The sequence below is a fragment of the Dipodomys merriami genome, unplaced genomic scaffold, assembly GCF_024711535.1.
Source record: "Dipodomys merriami isolate MVZ:Mamm:240054 unplaced genomic scaffold, mDipMer1.0.p SCAF_202, whole genome shotgun sequence".
Taxonomy (NCBI): Eukaryota; Metazoa; Chordata; class Mammalia; order Rodentia; family Heteromyidae; genus Dipodomys; species Dipodomys merriami.
Window position 1 is genome coordinate 318192 of NW_027203405.1, and position 15540 is coordinate 333731.

The 15540-nt window shown below is 58.7% G+C and overlaps 1 protein-coding gene across 3 annotated transcripts in view; it reads left to right on the forward strand.

Annotated features, from left to right (window-relative positions):
• Window positions 1-15540, forward strand: part of Rnf213 (ring finger protein 213) — a 96032-nt gene that overhangs the window by 2159 nt on the left and 78333 nt on the right. For 2 of the 3 annotated variants that reach the window (XM_070031596.1, XM_070031599.1), the window contains exons 2-8: window positions 2262-2488; window positions 8554-9093; window positions 10613-11028; window positions 11578-11733; window positions 12205-12407; window positions 14141-14421; window positions 14756-15015. In XM_070031596.1, coding sequence (XP_069887697.1) covers window positions 2262-2488; window positions 8554-9093; window positions 10613-11028; window positions 11578-11733; window positions 12205-12407; window positions 14141-14421; window positions 14756-15015 — 2083 coding nt within the window. Of the gene's footprint in view, window positions 1-2261; window positions 2489-4244; window positions 4342-8553; window positions 9094-10612; window positions 11029-11577; window positions 11734-12204; window positions 12408-14140; window positions 14422-14755; window positions 15016-15540 lie in introns of those variants that run through there. The other variant, XM_070031598.1, reaches the window with a different exon arrangement.

The window sequence follows — 15540 nt, forward strand, 5'->3', positions numbered from 1 at the left end:
CTCTGAGCACGGGGTGGGCGGCAGCGCTGTGAAGTCTTCTCATAGCTGAGCCAGTGTCCTGGCTGCCCAGGAAGGGATGCCTGGGAGGGGAGCGGGGGGGGGGGGGGCGCTCTCTCTGCTGAGTCAGCTGACCCCCACCCCACCCCCACTGTGACCACAGGAACAGAAACTGAAAGCAGGGCTACCTCCTGTGCCCTCTGAACTCAACCAGGAAGTGGCCCCTCCCCCGGCTTCCCAGAAGTTTCAGACAAGATGGGGACCTGTGGGCCGTGGGGGTGGAGGGGGGTCCTGGGGCCCCCGGAGGATGCGGGCGCAGGGGTGGGGGGAAGCGCCCCATTTGGGGGATTGAGCTCTTCTGTGGCCAGCAGGGGGCGGGGGAGTGACCCTCACAAATGAATCCCCTCCATGGCCAGGTGGGATTGTTGTCTTCCAATACTAGAAGGTTCTGTGGGAGAAGGGTTGAAGCGCTGGGCCATCTGTTTCTTTTCTGTTTCTTACATTCTCCACCTTTCCCTGGAGGCTGCGTGGTTTTGTAATGAGGAAGGCGAGTGAGACTGTCTGGTGGCCCTTGAGGCTGGGGAGGCAGGGAGGCTGCATGCACACATGCGTGTGCGTGTGCGTGTGCGGGGGGGGGTGGTTCAGGCACACCGCACACTCCTCCTGGAAGCAGCAGCCGTCTCCCCTCTGGAGCCGGGGCTGTTGGGTTCAGCTGGCCCCTGGCACAGGCAGAGAGGACTGAAGGCTGGGCCCCGAGGCCCCCCACTGTGCCCGGCCTCCGTGTGGGAGGCTGTGGACTTGGTCCCTGCTTGGGTGGGGCCGCAGGCTGCTACCTCTTTTCCAGGATTTGCCCTCTGCTAGGCCAGAGAGCACACATGCTGTAGGCCGAGAGAATTATTGACTGTGATGGAAGAGTTCGATCACAGGGCGTGGTTGGCCATTTTGACCCTCTCTGAGTGAATTGCCTGGGGCATGGCACACATTCCCATCACTACCATCTATCTGTCACCCAAGCTGACCTCAAACTCACCATCGTCCACACCTCTTTTCAAAGGGAATCGCTGCTCCTGTTCCAGTTACCTCCTAGCCCTTGGCACCCTCCCCCTCTGTCCCTGTGGTCTGTCCAAAGTCAGGACCTTCCATCTCTGCAGATGCCCCCAGGCTTGGTTTCAAAACTTGTGATTTTTTTCTTTTTTTGGTGCCAGTACTAGAGCTTGAACTCAGAGCCTCTCACTAGGCTTTTTTTTTGCCCACAGCTGAAGCTCTACCATTTGAACCATATTCCAGCTTAGCTTTTTTTTTTTTGTCAGTTGTGGGGCCTGAACTCTGGGCCTGGGCGCTGTCCCTCAGCTCTTCAGTTCAAGGCAAGTGCTCTACCACTTGAGCTACAGTGCCACTTCCGGTTTTCTGGTGGTTTATTGGAGATAGGAGTCTCATAGTCTCTCCTGCCCGGGCTAGCTTTGAACCGAGATCCTCAGATCTCAGCCTCCTGAGTAGCTAGGATTACAGGTGTGAGCCACCAGCACCCGGCTTCCAGCTTAGCTTTTTGCTGATAGATCATTCAGGACTTTTCTGCCGAGGCTTTGAACCGCAATCCTCAGATCTCAGCCTCCTGAGTAGCTCAGGTGACAGGCATGAGCCACCGGCGCCCGGCCTTTGTATGTGATAGTATGTTATGGAGGGTGATAGTGTATATGTGTGTTACAGAGTGAGTGAGTGTATGTGGTGCACACTTAGAGGTGTGCGAGCTGATGGCTGTGTTGCTAGTCCTTGAGTTGCCATCCAGAGCTTTCCCAAGAGGAGATGAGCAGTGACCCAGTTTAGTGCTGGTGAGGGAAGAGAACAGGGGTGGGGAGAAAACACCCAAAGGGGCGCTCCTGGTGGCAGGACGGTCCTGCTGGCAAGCGAGGCTGACCGGAAGCTTCCCAGCGACAAGCAGGTCTGGGAGCCCACGGCCCAGGTGTGAGGGCCACTCCGGGTTACGGGACCCAGGCCTCTGTAGAGACCCGCCCCCGGCCCCCAGGGCGAGGTCTGGCCCAGTGGGCAGTTTGGAGCGAGCTCCAGGACCTCGTGACACAGTGGCACTGGCACCTGCAGGGTGCTTTGGCTGGGATGGGTGGGTGGCGCTGTGGGCATGGGCACGATGCTCGGCTGCCCACCGACCCCCCCATCCCAGCCCGCACAGTCAGGGCCCCGGGAGCCGGGGCTGATGGCCAGCGCCCAGAGCCGCGCTTGACCTGCCCGCACCCCTTCCACCTGTGTAGATTCTGAGGCCAAAATCCCTGAGGATGTTGCCTCCGTCCCAGAGGGAGACATGGAGACTGGAGAAGCGCTCAAGGCCGAGGAGACCCAGGACCTGTCCTTTAGCGACATGGAGACTGGAGAAGCGCTCAAGGCCGAGGAGACCCAGGACCTGTCCCTTAGCTCTGGTGACTGGCAAGGAAACTCTGAGGAACCCAGTTCCGACGCCTCGTGGATCATAGTCCAGAGTGTGAGTGAGCCAAGCCTGCCCCCCCACCCCTCCCAGCACCCCCCCCCCCCCCCCCCCCGTGGCTGAGGCGTCAGTGCCCAGCGTCCCTGGCGTCAGCCCACAGCGCCCCCTCCTGGCAGGAGCAGAGCTGCTGCTTGGTCTGGTTGCTCCAGGCTTTCCCCTCCCTTCTCCACATCCAGCCCTCTCTCCAGCACTGGCAGGAACTGTGGTGGGGCCCGGCGGGGCCTGAGCTCCCACCTCACATGGCCTCTCTGTGTCCCAGGATGGGAAGGGCGGGCCTGGAGGTGGCCGGGGCAGAGGTTCTGGACACACACAGGCTGGCTGGTACTCGTTTGCCTGGGGAGGGGGCCCTCCAGGGGGCCCTTCAGTGTGTCAGACCCCAGCCTCCCTCAGCCAAAGCCTCATCTGTCCAGGTCTGGCAGACTCCCGTGGATTTCCTGCTGGGGCTGGCTTCAAACTGACGTCCTCAGAGCTCAGCCTGCTGAGTAGCTAGTATTACAGGCATAGCTCGAACCACGAACCACTGGTGCACAGCTGTTAAAATAGCTTGTTTGGGGTAAGAGTGTTCTACTCAGGGCTAGAGAACATGGCCTAGAGTAAGTCCTTGGGTCGGGTCTACACCATCATTAAAAGGAGGAAGAGGAGGAAAGGAAGAAGTTCTTCCAGGCTCCAGTGGCTCCTGCCTGTCACCTTAGCTACTCAGAAGGCTGAGAACTGAGGATTGTGTTTCAAAGCCTTTGTGGGGCAAGGAAGTAAGAGCCGTCTTATCTTGAGTTAACCAAAAAGCTGGAAAAGTGGTAGAGCACTAGCCTCAAGCACAAAAGTTCAGGGTCTGTGCCCAGACCCTAAATTCAAGCCCCAGGACTGGCACACACAAAGAAAAGGTCCATTTTATGATGTTCACATCAGTAGATATTGTCATAGAAGGAGATCTGTAAAAAAAGAAGCAAGCCTGGATACGCGTTCTCCACACGTGAAATGTGGACGGCAAAGCATGTGGTGTGCGCGTGGTGCTGTGTGGGGCCGGCGATCAGCCCAGTGCGTCTCCTCAGCCAGCCACACGTGTGCATGGAGAACAGCCCGGTGCACTGGTGCCGGTGCAGCCCAGCTGGTGAGCCCACCCCCAAGGGGGGGGCTTCATCCTGCAGATGGGGGCTGTGCCGCGTCCGCTGCCCTCCCCTTACCAGGAGATCGGCTCCCACCTGGGGCCCCTCAGAGCGCGGTGCAGGTTCTTGCGTCCTCTCCCAGGCCTCTGGGTCAGAACTTTCCAGAGTGAGGGGAAGAGGACAGCTCTCTGGGTGGAAGGGCCAGACGTGGCTGACTCATCCTGGGTTTCCCTCCTTGGCTTCCTGCTAGAAGGTTCTGTGTTTGGTGACAGGAGCTGGCTGCAAGCAGGCACGCCTGTCCGCCGACGGGCCGGGCTCCGGAGCCCTGGCCCGGCTCCGTGCCCTCATCCTTGGGCACCGGGGCTGGCCTGCCCCTCATGGACCTGCAGCTGTGTCCGTCTGCAGCGCCCAGTTTGCCCGGGGGTGGGTAGGGCAGTGTGGGCTCCTGCATTGTGACCCCCTGTGGGAGCCTGGTCTTCCTGGACCTCTGAGGGTGCTGGGAGGGTGGCCCGGCCGGGGCTGTGCTGAGCCGGGTGCGGTGCGTGGAGCGGTCGGCGCGTGGAGTGGCGCGGGCCGGCTGTGTCTGAGGAGCTCCTGTCTCCACAGGGAGTGGCCCCAGAGGTTTATATAGCTGGTGGTGACAGCATGGCAGATGGGCTGCAAGCCGCGCCTCACCCGCCCAGCAAGAGGAGAAGGGTCACGGCCGAGGCTGAGGGTGTGGACGTGGCGCTCGCAGACGAGGAGCAGGTAGACCGGCTGCACAATTGCACAAGAAAGATGTCCTGCCCCCCCAGCCAGGCCTGCCAGCGGGCAGCGCCGCACCCCCAGGGCGGCCGGGCCGGACTGGTGTGCCGGCCCCGCTCGGGTGGCACCTGGCCTGGTCCGTGCGGTGGCAGGGCTCACTCCACCCTGGCGGTGGTGATCCAGGACATTTTGGAAATGCTTGCCTTTATCGCTTGTGTCCTTCCCTGGTCTGAGGCTCCGTTGGTAACCCAGGATGCCGCTCACAGAAAAGAGCCGGAGGCCAGGCCTGTGGGCATGCGGAGGGGGCGGCCAGGCTGACCCGTGCCCCGGCCCCAGCTCAGTGCTATGGCCGACGCCCACCTCCAGTTTAGGGCGTGTTTGTGAGAGTTCAGAGCCTGGCTGTCATTCCCTGTGGCATTCAGGCACACAGGCCTCGGCCTCGGAACTGAGCCGCTGCTTCCTGTGACTTTTCATGACTGAGACGGTGGCTGTACACACGGGAGAGCTGCTGTGTTAGGTTGGGGTCTTGGAGGTCTCAGTCCCCGGCCATGGGTGCATTCGTGGCGGTGTCTTGGTGAGGGAAACCCTCATGTGAACAGGAAGGGGAGGGAGGGGCAGAGAGGGCCCTCCCCCACCGAGGCCCTACCTCCCAAAGTTCCTACACACTCCCCAAGCAGCACCGCCAGCTGGGGACCAAACTCTCCATCTCGGAGCCTGCTTTGTGGGGTGCTTCTGTCCAAATGATTGTCATCTTCCAGTGGAGGGCAGTGGCTGGTTTATTTCTTTTTAATTAGCTTGTATTTGTTATACAGGGTGGGGTTTGGGATTTCTTTTTTCTTTCTTTTTCTTTTAACTAGTCCCGGGGCTTGAACTCAGGGCCTAGGCGCTGTCCCTGAGTTTCTCTGTGATCAAGGCTAGCGTTCTATCACTTGAGCCATAGTTCCACTTCCGGTTTTTCCCGTGTATGAGGTACTGAGCAACTGAACCCAGGGCCTCATGCATGCTAGCTAGGCAAGCACTCTACCACTGAGCCACCTTCCCAGCCCTGGGGTTTGGGATTTCATTGTTACATTTCCACATATATTTACAACATATTTCAATCAACCTCACCCATTCTCCCCCCCCCCCCAACTCCACACATGCCCAAATCACCTTCCCAAAACATCTTCAGGTTTTATTGTTCTGTTTTCAGTTAAAAAATTATATTTTGGGCTGGGAAGGTGGCTCAGTGGTAGAGTGCTTGCCTTGCATGCCTGAGGCCCTGAGTTCGATTCCTCAGTACCACATAAGCAGAAAAAGCTGGAAGTGGCACTGTGGCTTAAATGGTAGAGCGCTAGCCTTGAGTTGAAGAGCTGAGGAACAGCGCCCAGGCCCAGAGTTCAGTCCCCACAACTGGCCAAAAAAAAAAAAAAAAATTATGTTTTGTTGGGCACTGGTGGCTCATGCCTGTAATCCTAGCTATTCAGGAGGCTGAGATCTGAAGATTGCAGCTCAAAGTAAGCCCAGGTAGTAACATCTGTCATTAACCACTCAAAAGCCAGAAGTAGAGCTATGGCTCCAAGTGTAGAACGCTAGCCTTGAGCAAAATTGCTCAGGGACATCGCCCAGGCCCTGAGTTCAAGTTCTACAACCTGCAAAAAAAAAAAAAAATTCAGCCATATTCATCCCCCACGTTAACCCAACCCACTCTGCTAGTACTCCTCTAGTACCGGCCTCTGACTGGCCTACTTCCCTCTCCCCATCCCCCACAATCCTGCTGACCAGCAGCTTTCACGGGGGTCCGTATGCTGGTTTCATGCTTAAAACTCACTACAAAATTACTCTCCTTCCCGATAACCTAAGTAGTAGTTCCTTAGAGCCATGGTCTGTGTTCTGTGTGTATGTAGTTAAGGAAATGGGTATATAGGTGTGTGTGTGTGTGTGTGTGTGTGTGTGTGTGTGTGTGTGTGTGTGTGTGTGTGTGTGTGTGTGTGTGTGTGTGTGTGTGTGTTTATCCATTCATCTGTTGTTGGGTACTTTAGCGTGTTCTATCATTTGCCTACTGTGATATGCGCCCCATCGTAGCATGATGGGTTCCAGGGAAGGTCTGCTTTCAGCTTTTTGGAGAACCTCATACTGACTTCCGTGGTGGTCACCCTGGTTCACCTCCCACCTACATCCATCGTCATCCTCCCCAGCATCTGTTGCCTGTTCCTCCTGGGCTTCATTCTGATTGCCGAGAGGTGGAGTCTTCGTGTGGCTTTGGTTTGCATTGCCTTCATGGCTCAGATTCTGAGACATTCTCCATACATCTGCTATCTTGTGTGTTTGTGTGAATTTATTTTGCTTGTCCGTTTCCTGATAGGATTATTTGTTTTATTGCTATTTAATGTTTTTGAGTTCTTTGTAGATTCTGGGCATTAATTTTTCATCTGTTGAGTAGGTGGAAGATTTTCTCCCATTATGGGAGTTGTCTGTTGGTTCTAGTGACTGTTTAGTTTTGCAGTTTGAAACCTCTCTTTAATCTTTTTCCTTTCTTTTTCTTTTTTGTCAGTCATGGGGCTTGAACTCAGGGCCTGGGTAGTGTCCTTGAGCTCTTTTACTCAAGTCTAGCACGCTACCACTTGAGCCACAGCACCACTTCCGGTTTTTGAGTAAGAGCCTCATGGGGAGTTTTCTGTCCGGGCTGGCTTTGAACCGCGATCCTCAGATCTCAGCCTCCGGAGTAGCTAGGATGGACAAGCGTGAGCCACCGGTGCCTGGCAGAATTCGTTAATTGGATGTAGTCCCATTTGTCGTCGTTCGCTTCCATCATCTGGGCCACTGGAGTCTCTGCAGAAAATCGCTGCCTGTGCCTTCACTTGCAGGGTTTCCTACGTTTTCTGGTAGTAGATTTCAAGTTTCAGGTCTTCCTCTGAGCTCTCTCCTCCGGTGAGAGCCCCCGCAGGGGTGAGGGCTCTTCCCGAGGTGAGATTAGCCTGTCAGTGGATCAAGGCAGTCTAGGTTCAGATGGGTTTTATTTTGTTGGGAAGTTGAAGGAGACATTCTGGAGTGTATGCACGTGAAGTGCAAGTGGGCAGCGGCGGTGGAGGAAGGAAGTGCGTGAAAGAGATGGACACAAAGCCGCCGCCGCCGCCACCGCCACACGGTGCGGGTGGTGCCCGGGATCGCAGGAACACCGGTGCCCCGCGCCACACCGCGCCACGCCGCATGGTGACTGGCATGATTAGACGGGACGGGGCGGTCTTGGGGTATAGTCTGGCCGGACACTTGCCTGGCACACACACGCTCTAGGTTCCATCCCAGCACCACAAAAACAAGTCAATGTGGATATGGTCCCGGGCAAGCTGGGACTCCCCCCCCCCCCCCCCGCAGTGAGCCCTGGAGGCGCCTAGCTCGATGACGCTGAGCTCCCCCAGACGCCCCCCCCCCCAAGCACAGCCTGTCTGCTCTGCTCCTGGGGAACGGCCCTAGTTAGGGGTGCACTTCACCCCAGACATCCTGCTTCCCGCCAGGCTCTTGTGGGTGGGCTGTCACCCCCTGGCTCCATACAAGGGAGACATTAGAAAGGGCAGAGGGACCGGCACCCCGCAGCTGTGCCAGGAGCCCTTCCAGAGCAAGGCCCAGCCGATTCTAGGAGCGAGGCCACGGGAGCCCCGGCTCGGGCTTTCCTGACCCGTGCAGCTCTTCTGGCCGGTCTTGCCTCAGAGGCTGGAGGAGAGCCCCACAATGCTTGTCTGGCCCCCGGCTAGTGGCTCACGCCTGTCATCCTAGCTACTCAGGAGGCTGAGATCCCAGGATCACCGTTCAAAGCCAGGCAGGAAAGTCTGTGAGACTCTTATCTCCAATAAACCACTAGAAAACCGGAAGTGGCGCTGTGGCTCAAGCGTAGAGTGCTCGCCTTGAGCTGAAGAGCTGAGAGGGACAGCGCCCAGGCCCAGAGTTCAGGCCCCATGACTGATCCAAAAAAAAAAAAAATCTTGTCTGTCTTCTAAACATGGTGCCTTGGCTGTCAGCACCAGCACCGAGCTGCACGAAGAGCTGGCCGGCACGGAGCCTCCTTCCCGGCCTCCCCATGTGCTGACCAGGGCTTCCGTGCTCTGAAGTGTGTGCTAGTGAGCCCAAGGCCCTACTCCCCCCCCCCCCCCCGCCCCTGCAGGTGAGACCGACGTAAATGGTTTGGCCGCACCAAGCCGGACAGTCTTGAGTCACTGATGGGTCTCTCTTTCCATTTAGAAGAAGAAGAAGACCAGGAAGAAGAAGAAGAAGGGCTCCACTTCCTCAGAGCTGGACTGGGAGCCGGACGCCTTCCCCTCGGCCCCCTCGGGGCTCTCCAGTTCAGCTACTGACCCCGGGTCCCAGGTCCCAGGCCTGTCCCAAAGCCCTGTCCAACCAGCCAGCCCACACGGCCGGCCCCTGAGCACGGGGCCGGAGGGAGACGGCCCTGCCACGCGTGCCCAGCCTGGCAGCAGCCCTCCGCGGGCTCCGCCGGTGGGAGAGCCAGGGGGCACTGCAAGAGAGACAGCTCCCAGCCGCCCTGTGCCCCAGCACGGCGCAGAAGCGGGGGGTCACAAGCCCTCTGTGACCTCTGGGGACACAGGCCTCCCCCAGGCGGGGCTCAGCACAGCCTCCTCGGCCGCCCAGAGCGGCCCCCGGGCCTCAGACACTGCGCTACCGGAGCCCCAAGGGGCCAGCTCTGCACCCAGGGCCGAAGGGCAGACAGCCATGCGGCAGGCGGACATGCAGCAGGAAGACGCCCCGGCCCCGGCCCCAGGGGTGAGTGTCGGGAGAGGGGGTGGCGGGCGGGGGGGGGTTCCCCTGCCCCTGCCCCTGCCCCCCACAGCACTGCCATGTCCCCTCCAGACGTGGTCCAAGGCTGCCCCTTCCTCTCGGCTCCAGGGCTCACGGCTGCGGGGTCTTTGCTCCTCCCAGCCGCCTGGTGCCCCGGCAGAGCCAGCCAGCCCCGTCCCGGAGGCTCGGACGGCAAAGCAACTGCCACACAGCACCCCTGCCTCCCAGGGACCCCCCCAGGTAGGGGCTTGGCGGCTAGGCTGCTCTGTGGGACCACCTCCCTGTGGCCACTTCCTCCCTCCCTCCCTCCCTCCCTCCTCCCTGTCTTCCCCCCTCCCTCCTCCCTGTCTTCCCCCCTCCCTCCTCCCTGTCTTCCCCCCTCCCTCCTCCCTGTCTTCCCCCCTCCCCGTCTTTCTTCTTCCTTCCTTCCTGTCTTCTTCCTGTCTTCCTCCCTCCTTCCCTCCCTCCCTCCCTCCCTCCTTCCCTCCCTCCCTCCCTCCCTCCTCCCTGTCTTCCCCCCTCCCCGTCTTCCTTCCTTCCTGTCTTCCTTCTTCCTGTCTTCCTCCCTCCTTTCCTCCCTCCCTCCCTTCTGTCTTCCTTCCTCCTTCCCTCCTGTCTTCCTCCCTTCCTCCCTTCTCCTTCCCTCCCTCCCTACCTCCCTCCTGTCTTCCTCTCTTCCTCCCTCCTGTCTTCCTTCTTCCCTCCTTCCTCCCTCCTCCTTCCCTCCCTCCCTCCCTCCCTCTTGTCTTTCTCCCTTCCTCCCTTCCTTCCTGCTCCTTCCCTCCCTCCCTCCCTCCTGTCTTCCCTCCCTCCCTTCCCTCCTGTCTTCCCTCCCTCCCTTCCCTCCTGTCTTCCCTCCCTCCCTTCCCTCCTGTCTTCCTCCCTCCCTCCCTCCTGTCTTCCTCCCTCCCTCCCTCCTGTCTTCCTTCCTCCCTCCCTTCTGTCTTCCCTCCCTCCCTTCCCTCTTGTCTTCCTCCCTCCTGGCTTCCTTCCTTCCTCCCTCCTTTCCTTCTTTCTTTCCCTCCTTTGTTTGCTGGTAAGTGTTTATGAAGTTCCAGGGTCAGAGGTGAACAAGCCAGCAACCCCCACCCCTTCTGGTCTTTATGGGTCAAGGGAGAGTCACAGAAAGCAAGCCAGGCAGTGGGAAAGCTGGGGTGGGGTGGGGTGGGGTGCAGCCAGGATGCCCCAGGCAAGGATTCTGGTGAGGTGCCTTAGGAACAGAGACCAGGAGTGAGGGTGAGCCATGGGGTCCCTGGGCTGTGCCCTGGAAGAGCAGGGCATGTGCCAAGGCCCCGAGGCCAACCATGGTGGGTCTACCCTCAGCCAGAGGAAGCGGAGCCTCCAGGCCAGTGAGGGGAGGAGGGGCTGTGAGTGAGGCTGGGGGAGGGGTTCTTGGGGATCTTGGAGAATGGGCTGGAAGACCCTGGAATGTTCTGAGCCCAGAGGGACACGGGTGAATGGGAAGTGTGCTTCTAAGCACTGGGGATCTGATCTGGTATTCCAGGAAGCTAAGACCAAGGGCCCGGCGGCTGTTCCTGGGAACGTGGATGAAAACAGGAGTTTGAAGTCAGAAGACAAGGAGCCAGGAGACGGGAAGAAGCCGGAGGGGAGGAAGCCGGAGGAAGGGAAGAAGCCAGAGGAAGGGAAGAAGCATGAGGGGAGGAAGCTGGAAGAAGGGAAGAAGCCGGAAGGGAAGAAGCCAGAGGGGAGGAAGCCGGAGGAAGGGAAGCCGGAGGAAGGGAAGAAGCCGGAGGAAGGGAAGAAGCCTGAAGGGAAGAAGCCAGAGGGGAGGAAGCCGGAGGAAGAGCCGAAGCCAGAGGACAGGAAGCCAGAAGGAAGCAACAGAAAACATGCAGCTGCTGTGAAAAATGAGAGGGAGCAGAGAAACCAGACCACCGCAGTACCGAGGGCTTTGACCAGGTGGGCCGTGGGCCCGGCTCAGGGCTGGCCAGGTGGGCCGTGGGCCCGGCTCAGGGTTGAACAGGTGGGCCGTGGGCCCGGCTCAGGGTTGAACAGGTGGGCTGTGGGCCCGGCTCAGGGTTGACAGGTGGGCCGTGGGCCTGGCTCAGGGCAGGTGCGCAGCTGTGCAGGGGATGCCAGGCTGTGCCCCTCCTCTGCCAGCTTCAGCTTTGGACCGGGGCCCGGGCCCCAAATCCTCCGCTGATCGTCCCGGGGTACAGGGCTGGCATGGGTCCGTGGAACTCAGGAGAGACGGCCCCAGGGCTTGAGGGTTGGCCCGCCCTGTTAGAGGGAGAGTAGAGGGGGGAGGATCTGGACTCTGGACGTGATGATGTGTGTGCGGGTGTGCGTGTGCAGGTGTACACGTCTGTACTGTGTATGTGACTGCACGTTTGCAGCGTGCCTACACACACACACGTGTGTGTGTTTGTGCATGGGTGTGTACGTATGTACGTGTGTGTGGCACAGGCCACACAGACTTGGTGACAGCGCCGTCTCTGCTCTCTCCAGCGCCCTGAGCCCCGGAGAAGGGGTCACGGTCTACTTCCACGCTATTCTTTCCAATCACTTTGGATTCAAGCCGGACACCCATAAAGTATTCATCAGAGGAGGAAAAGGGCTGGGGAAGCCGGCGTGGGAGAATGCGTGCCTGCTTCACTACACCAAGTGAGTGTGACTCAGTGCTGGGGCCCGGCCCATGCCCCCCAGACTTCTGGGAAATGCATGGGGCAGGCTGGCGCTTCGCAGCATGGGCTTGCCACGTCGGTTCGGGTTCTCAGTGCCGGCTGGGAGCTGCCATGTCTGGTGTGTGCACGGATCCCAGCGTGGGTGGCTCACGCCCGTGATCCCGGTTGTTCTGGGAGGCTGGGATCTGAGGATCACAATTCAAAGCCAGCCTGGGCGGAAAGCTGGGGAGATGCTTATCTCCAATGAACTACCAAAAAGCCAGAGCTGGCCCCGTGGCTCAAGTGGAAGAGCGCTCGCCTTGATCGAAAAAGCTCTGGGACAGCGCCCAGGCCCTGAGTTCACGTCCCAGGCCCAGCACACACGCTCACGCGCATGCACGTGTACGCGCGCACCCACACACACAGAGGAAGAGTGGGATTAGATAATCGCCCTTGTCCTGTTGACCCACAGGGACTTGGGGGAGCACGGGTCTCTTGTGGAGGGCAGCCTGGTCATCCCCCGGCAGAGCCTGGACACCTTCATCCCGTACAAGTACGTCGTTGACCGAGGCGGCAAGAGCTCCGTGGAGTACGAGTACATCTACAAGTCTCCGAAGAAGGGCCAGCATGTGAACCGCTGCCTGTGTGTGCGGTCCACCCTCCTGGGCTCGGGAGGTGAGCTCCAGCTCAGGGCCCGGCCGGGAGGGTCACTGGAGGAGGACGGGCGGTCTGTGCGGGCCTCTGTGGCCACGGGAAAGGGAGGGAGCCAGGTGTAGGAAGGGTGGGGCAGTGGGAAGGCGAGCAGGTGGGCGAGGGCCTCGGGGCTGCTCTTCCAGGAGTGTAGACAGAGACTGTAGATGAGATGGAGGGAAGACAGCCTGGCAAATGTTCTAGAGCCCTCCCTCCCTCCCTCCCTCCCTCCCTCCCTCTCCCCCTCTCCCCCTCTCCCTCTCTCCTTCTCCTTTCTCTCTTTCTTTCTTGTTCTTTCTGTCTGAAACCAGGACTCAAACTCAGTACTTGAGAGAAAAAAAGAGTCTCACAGGTTTTGTCTGCCTAGGCTGGTTTTGAAGTATGATCTTCCTATCTTAGCCTCCTGAGTAGCTAGGATTATAGGCCACCAGTGCCTGGCTGTCCACTATTATTATTTTATTCATTTACTTTTTGTCAGTCATGGGGCTGGAACTCAGGGCCTGGGCACTGTCCCTGAGCTCTTTTGCTCAAGGCTAGTGCTCTATCACCTTGAGCACCTTCTGGTGCTTTTCTGGTGGTTCATTGGAGATCAGAGTCTCATAATGTTTCCTACCCGGACTGGCTTCAAACAGGTAATCCTCAGATCTCAGCCTCCTGAGTAGCTAGGATGACAGGCATGAGCTGCTGGCGCCTAGGCTTGTGCATTATTTTCGTTGTTAAATCAGGAACAGACACAGAAGAGGGTTGTAGGGTGGTATTCCTCATACACCTTGGACAAAGACCATCCTACTGAATTTCCCAAGTTTGGGTTTTTATTTAGTACCTTCTCCTTTCCTCTTTCTTCTTGTTCTTCGGTGTTCCCCAGGCTGGCCTCAAAGTCCGGGGTCCTCCCTGCCTCCTCTCCGAGTAGCTCGGAGCAGACTGTCTCTGATTAAACGCAGTTCCGAGACGCCTGGCTGGCTTGTGCCAAGCACTTCAGATTAACGAGGGGGGGAGTGGATATGCCACCAGAAGAATGGAATTTCTGCTCGGGTTGGGGTCAGGAGACCCTGGGCTGAAGCCAAGTCACAGGGTGTCAGGGGGCCTGTCCCATGTCAGCCATCACTGGTCAGGGATGAGCCTGAGGCCTCGGTGCTGCTGGTGCGGGAACAGCGCCCCCCACAGGTGTGGCTGTGGCTTTGGTTTTCTTATCTATGAGTGGTGTGTGTATGTGTGTGAGAGAGAGAGATGGTAGGGGAGGGAGAGAGGGAGAGAAAGGACAGGGAGAGGGAGAGAGGGGGAGGGGAGAGAGAACTCATTGAGAGAGGGGGAGAGGAAGAAGGAGAGAGGGAGAGAAGAGAGACAGAGAGAGAGAACTCATCAGACCACACTTTGGCTTTCTGTTTGTTTCATGGTTGACATCAGTAGAATCTGCACTCGAATCTTCTCCAGCCCATCCCAAGGCAGCCTCAAACTCAGCTCTCCTTCGTACCAGGCCCCCACCAAGGCCCGGCTGTCCTGGGGGGCGGGGGCAGGGCCTCAGTTCGCAGCGCACCATGCAGGCCAGGGCCGCTGTGTAGGTGCAGAGCGTGGTGAGCACGTGCGGAGCACGTGGCGCCCATGGCCTTCTGGGCTGCCCGCCTCTGGTGGTGGACGGAATGCGTGCTGGCCAGTGTCCTCTTCCCCACCCCACCCCCCCCTCACCTGTGGGTTGACGCGGCTCCTGCCGTAACTCGCAGACTGGCACCAGTATGATGACATCGTGTGCACAAACCCTGCGTGGTGGAAGAAGACCGTAAACCTGGTCATGGACCAGTCTCGGAATGAGCTGGTGCGGGGGAAGCAGATCGCGGCCGCCGTCATGCTGGACCGCGTCCTCAGCGTCCTGCAGACCTGGAGCCTGGTCAACCTGCAGAGCTTCTTCACCCAGTTCCAGCAGTTTTTCTCCGTCGTCCGGGTGTCAATGGTGTATGAGGACGCGCCGGAGCCCTGGAGCTCGCTGCAGTATGATGAGGGGGAGGTACGGAGTCTCACGGGGCGGGACCCGGGGGCAGGCGTGGTGGACAGGGAGACCCTGCCATCGTCTATCAGGGAATCCCTCCCTCCCCGAGCTGACTCCGGGGACAGCTCTGAGCCCCAAGCCCAATGTTGGGCCCGATTTTCACCTTGCCTGGGGCTGGTGGCTGGATGGTGGAACCCCCATTGCACCTATTTGGACAGGGACCCTCCCACCCCCAGGCTTGGCCGAGCTAGCTTTCCCCGCCCTGGGGCCCTGGGCCTCCCCATAGCTGTCATGCGGCTTGAGGCCTGCTCCCCCAGGGGGGCTCACTCATCTTCATTCCTTCTGGGATCAGGTGAAGAAACACCTGTGGGAATGTTTGGAGAGGCAGATGAAACCATTTCTAGAAGAAAGGAGCAAAGACTCGCTGCCCCAAGACTTCCCAGTGCAGAGAAGACTCAGGATGGGCCTGATCGTGCTTTTCCAAGTGAAAACCATGAACTTGACCTTGGCCAAGAGAGAGCTGGCCTTGCTCTGCCAGCTCCTTGTCCCCACCGACTCCTCCCTAGAGGCCCTTCGCAGCGACCTGCAGCACATCCTCCACACATCCCCGAGGTATGTCTGGTTTGTTGTTGTTCTTGTTTTTCTGCCAGTCCTGGGGCTTGAACTCTGGACCTGAGCGCTGTCCCTCAGCTCTTCAGCTCAAGGCTAGCGCTCTACTACTTGAGCCACAACACCACTTCTGGCTTTTTCTGTGTATGTGGTACCAAGGAATCGAACCCAGGGCTTCATGCATGCCAGACAAGCACTCTACCACTGAGCCGCCTCCCCAGCCCTATTATTTTCAAGGTAGAGTTTTGCGATACAACTCAGGGCTGCCTGGAACTCACTCTGTATCCAAACTGGACTTACGCTCCCGACCCTCCAGCCTCAGCCAATGGGGCTGAGACTACAGGCATGTACCACCACACCCAGCTCACTTTTGATGTTCTATTCTTTTTTTTTTTTTTTGATCAGTCATGGGGCTTGAACTCTGGGCCTGGGCACTGTCCCTGTGCTCTTTAGCTCAAGGCGAGCACTCTACCACTTGAGCCACAGCGCCACTTCTGGTTTTCTAGTGGTTTATTGGAGATAAGAGTC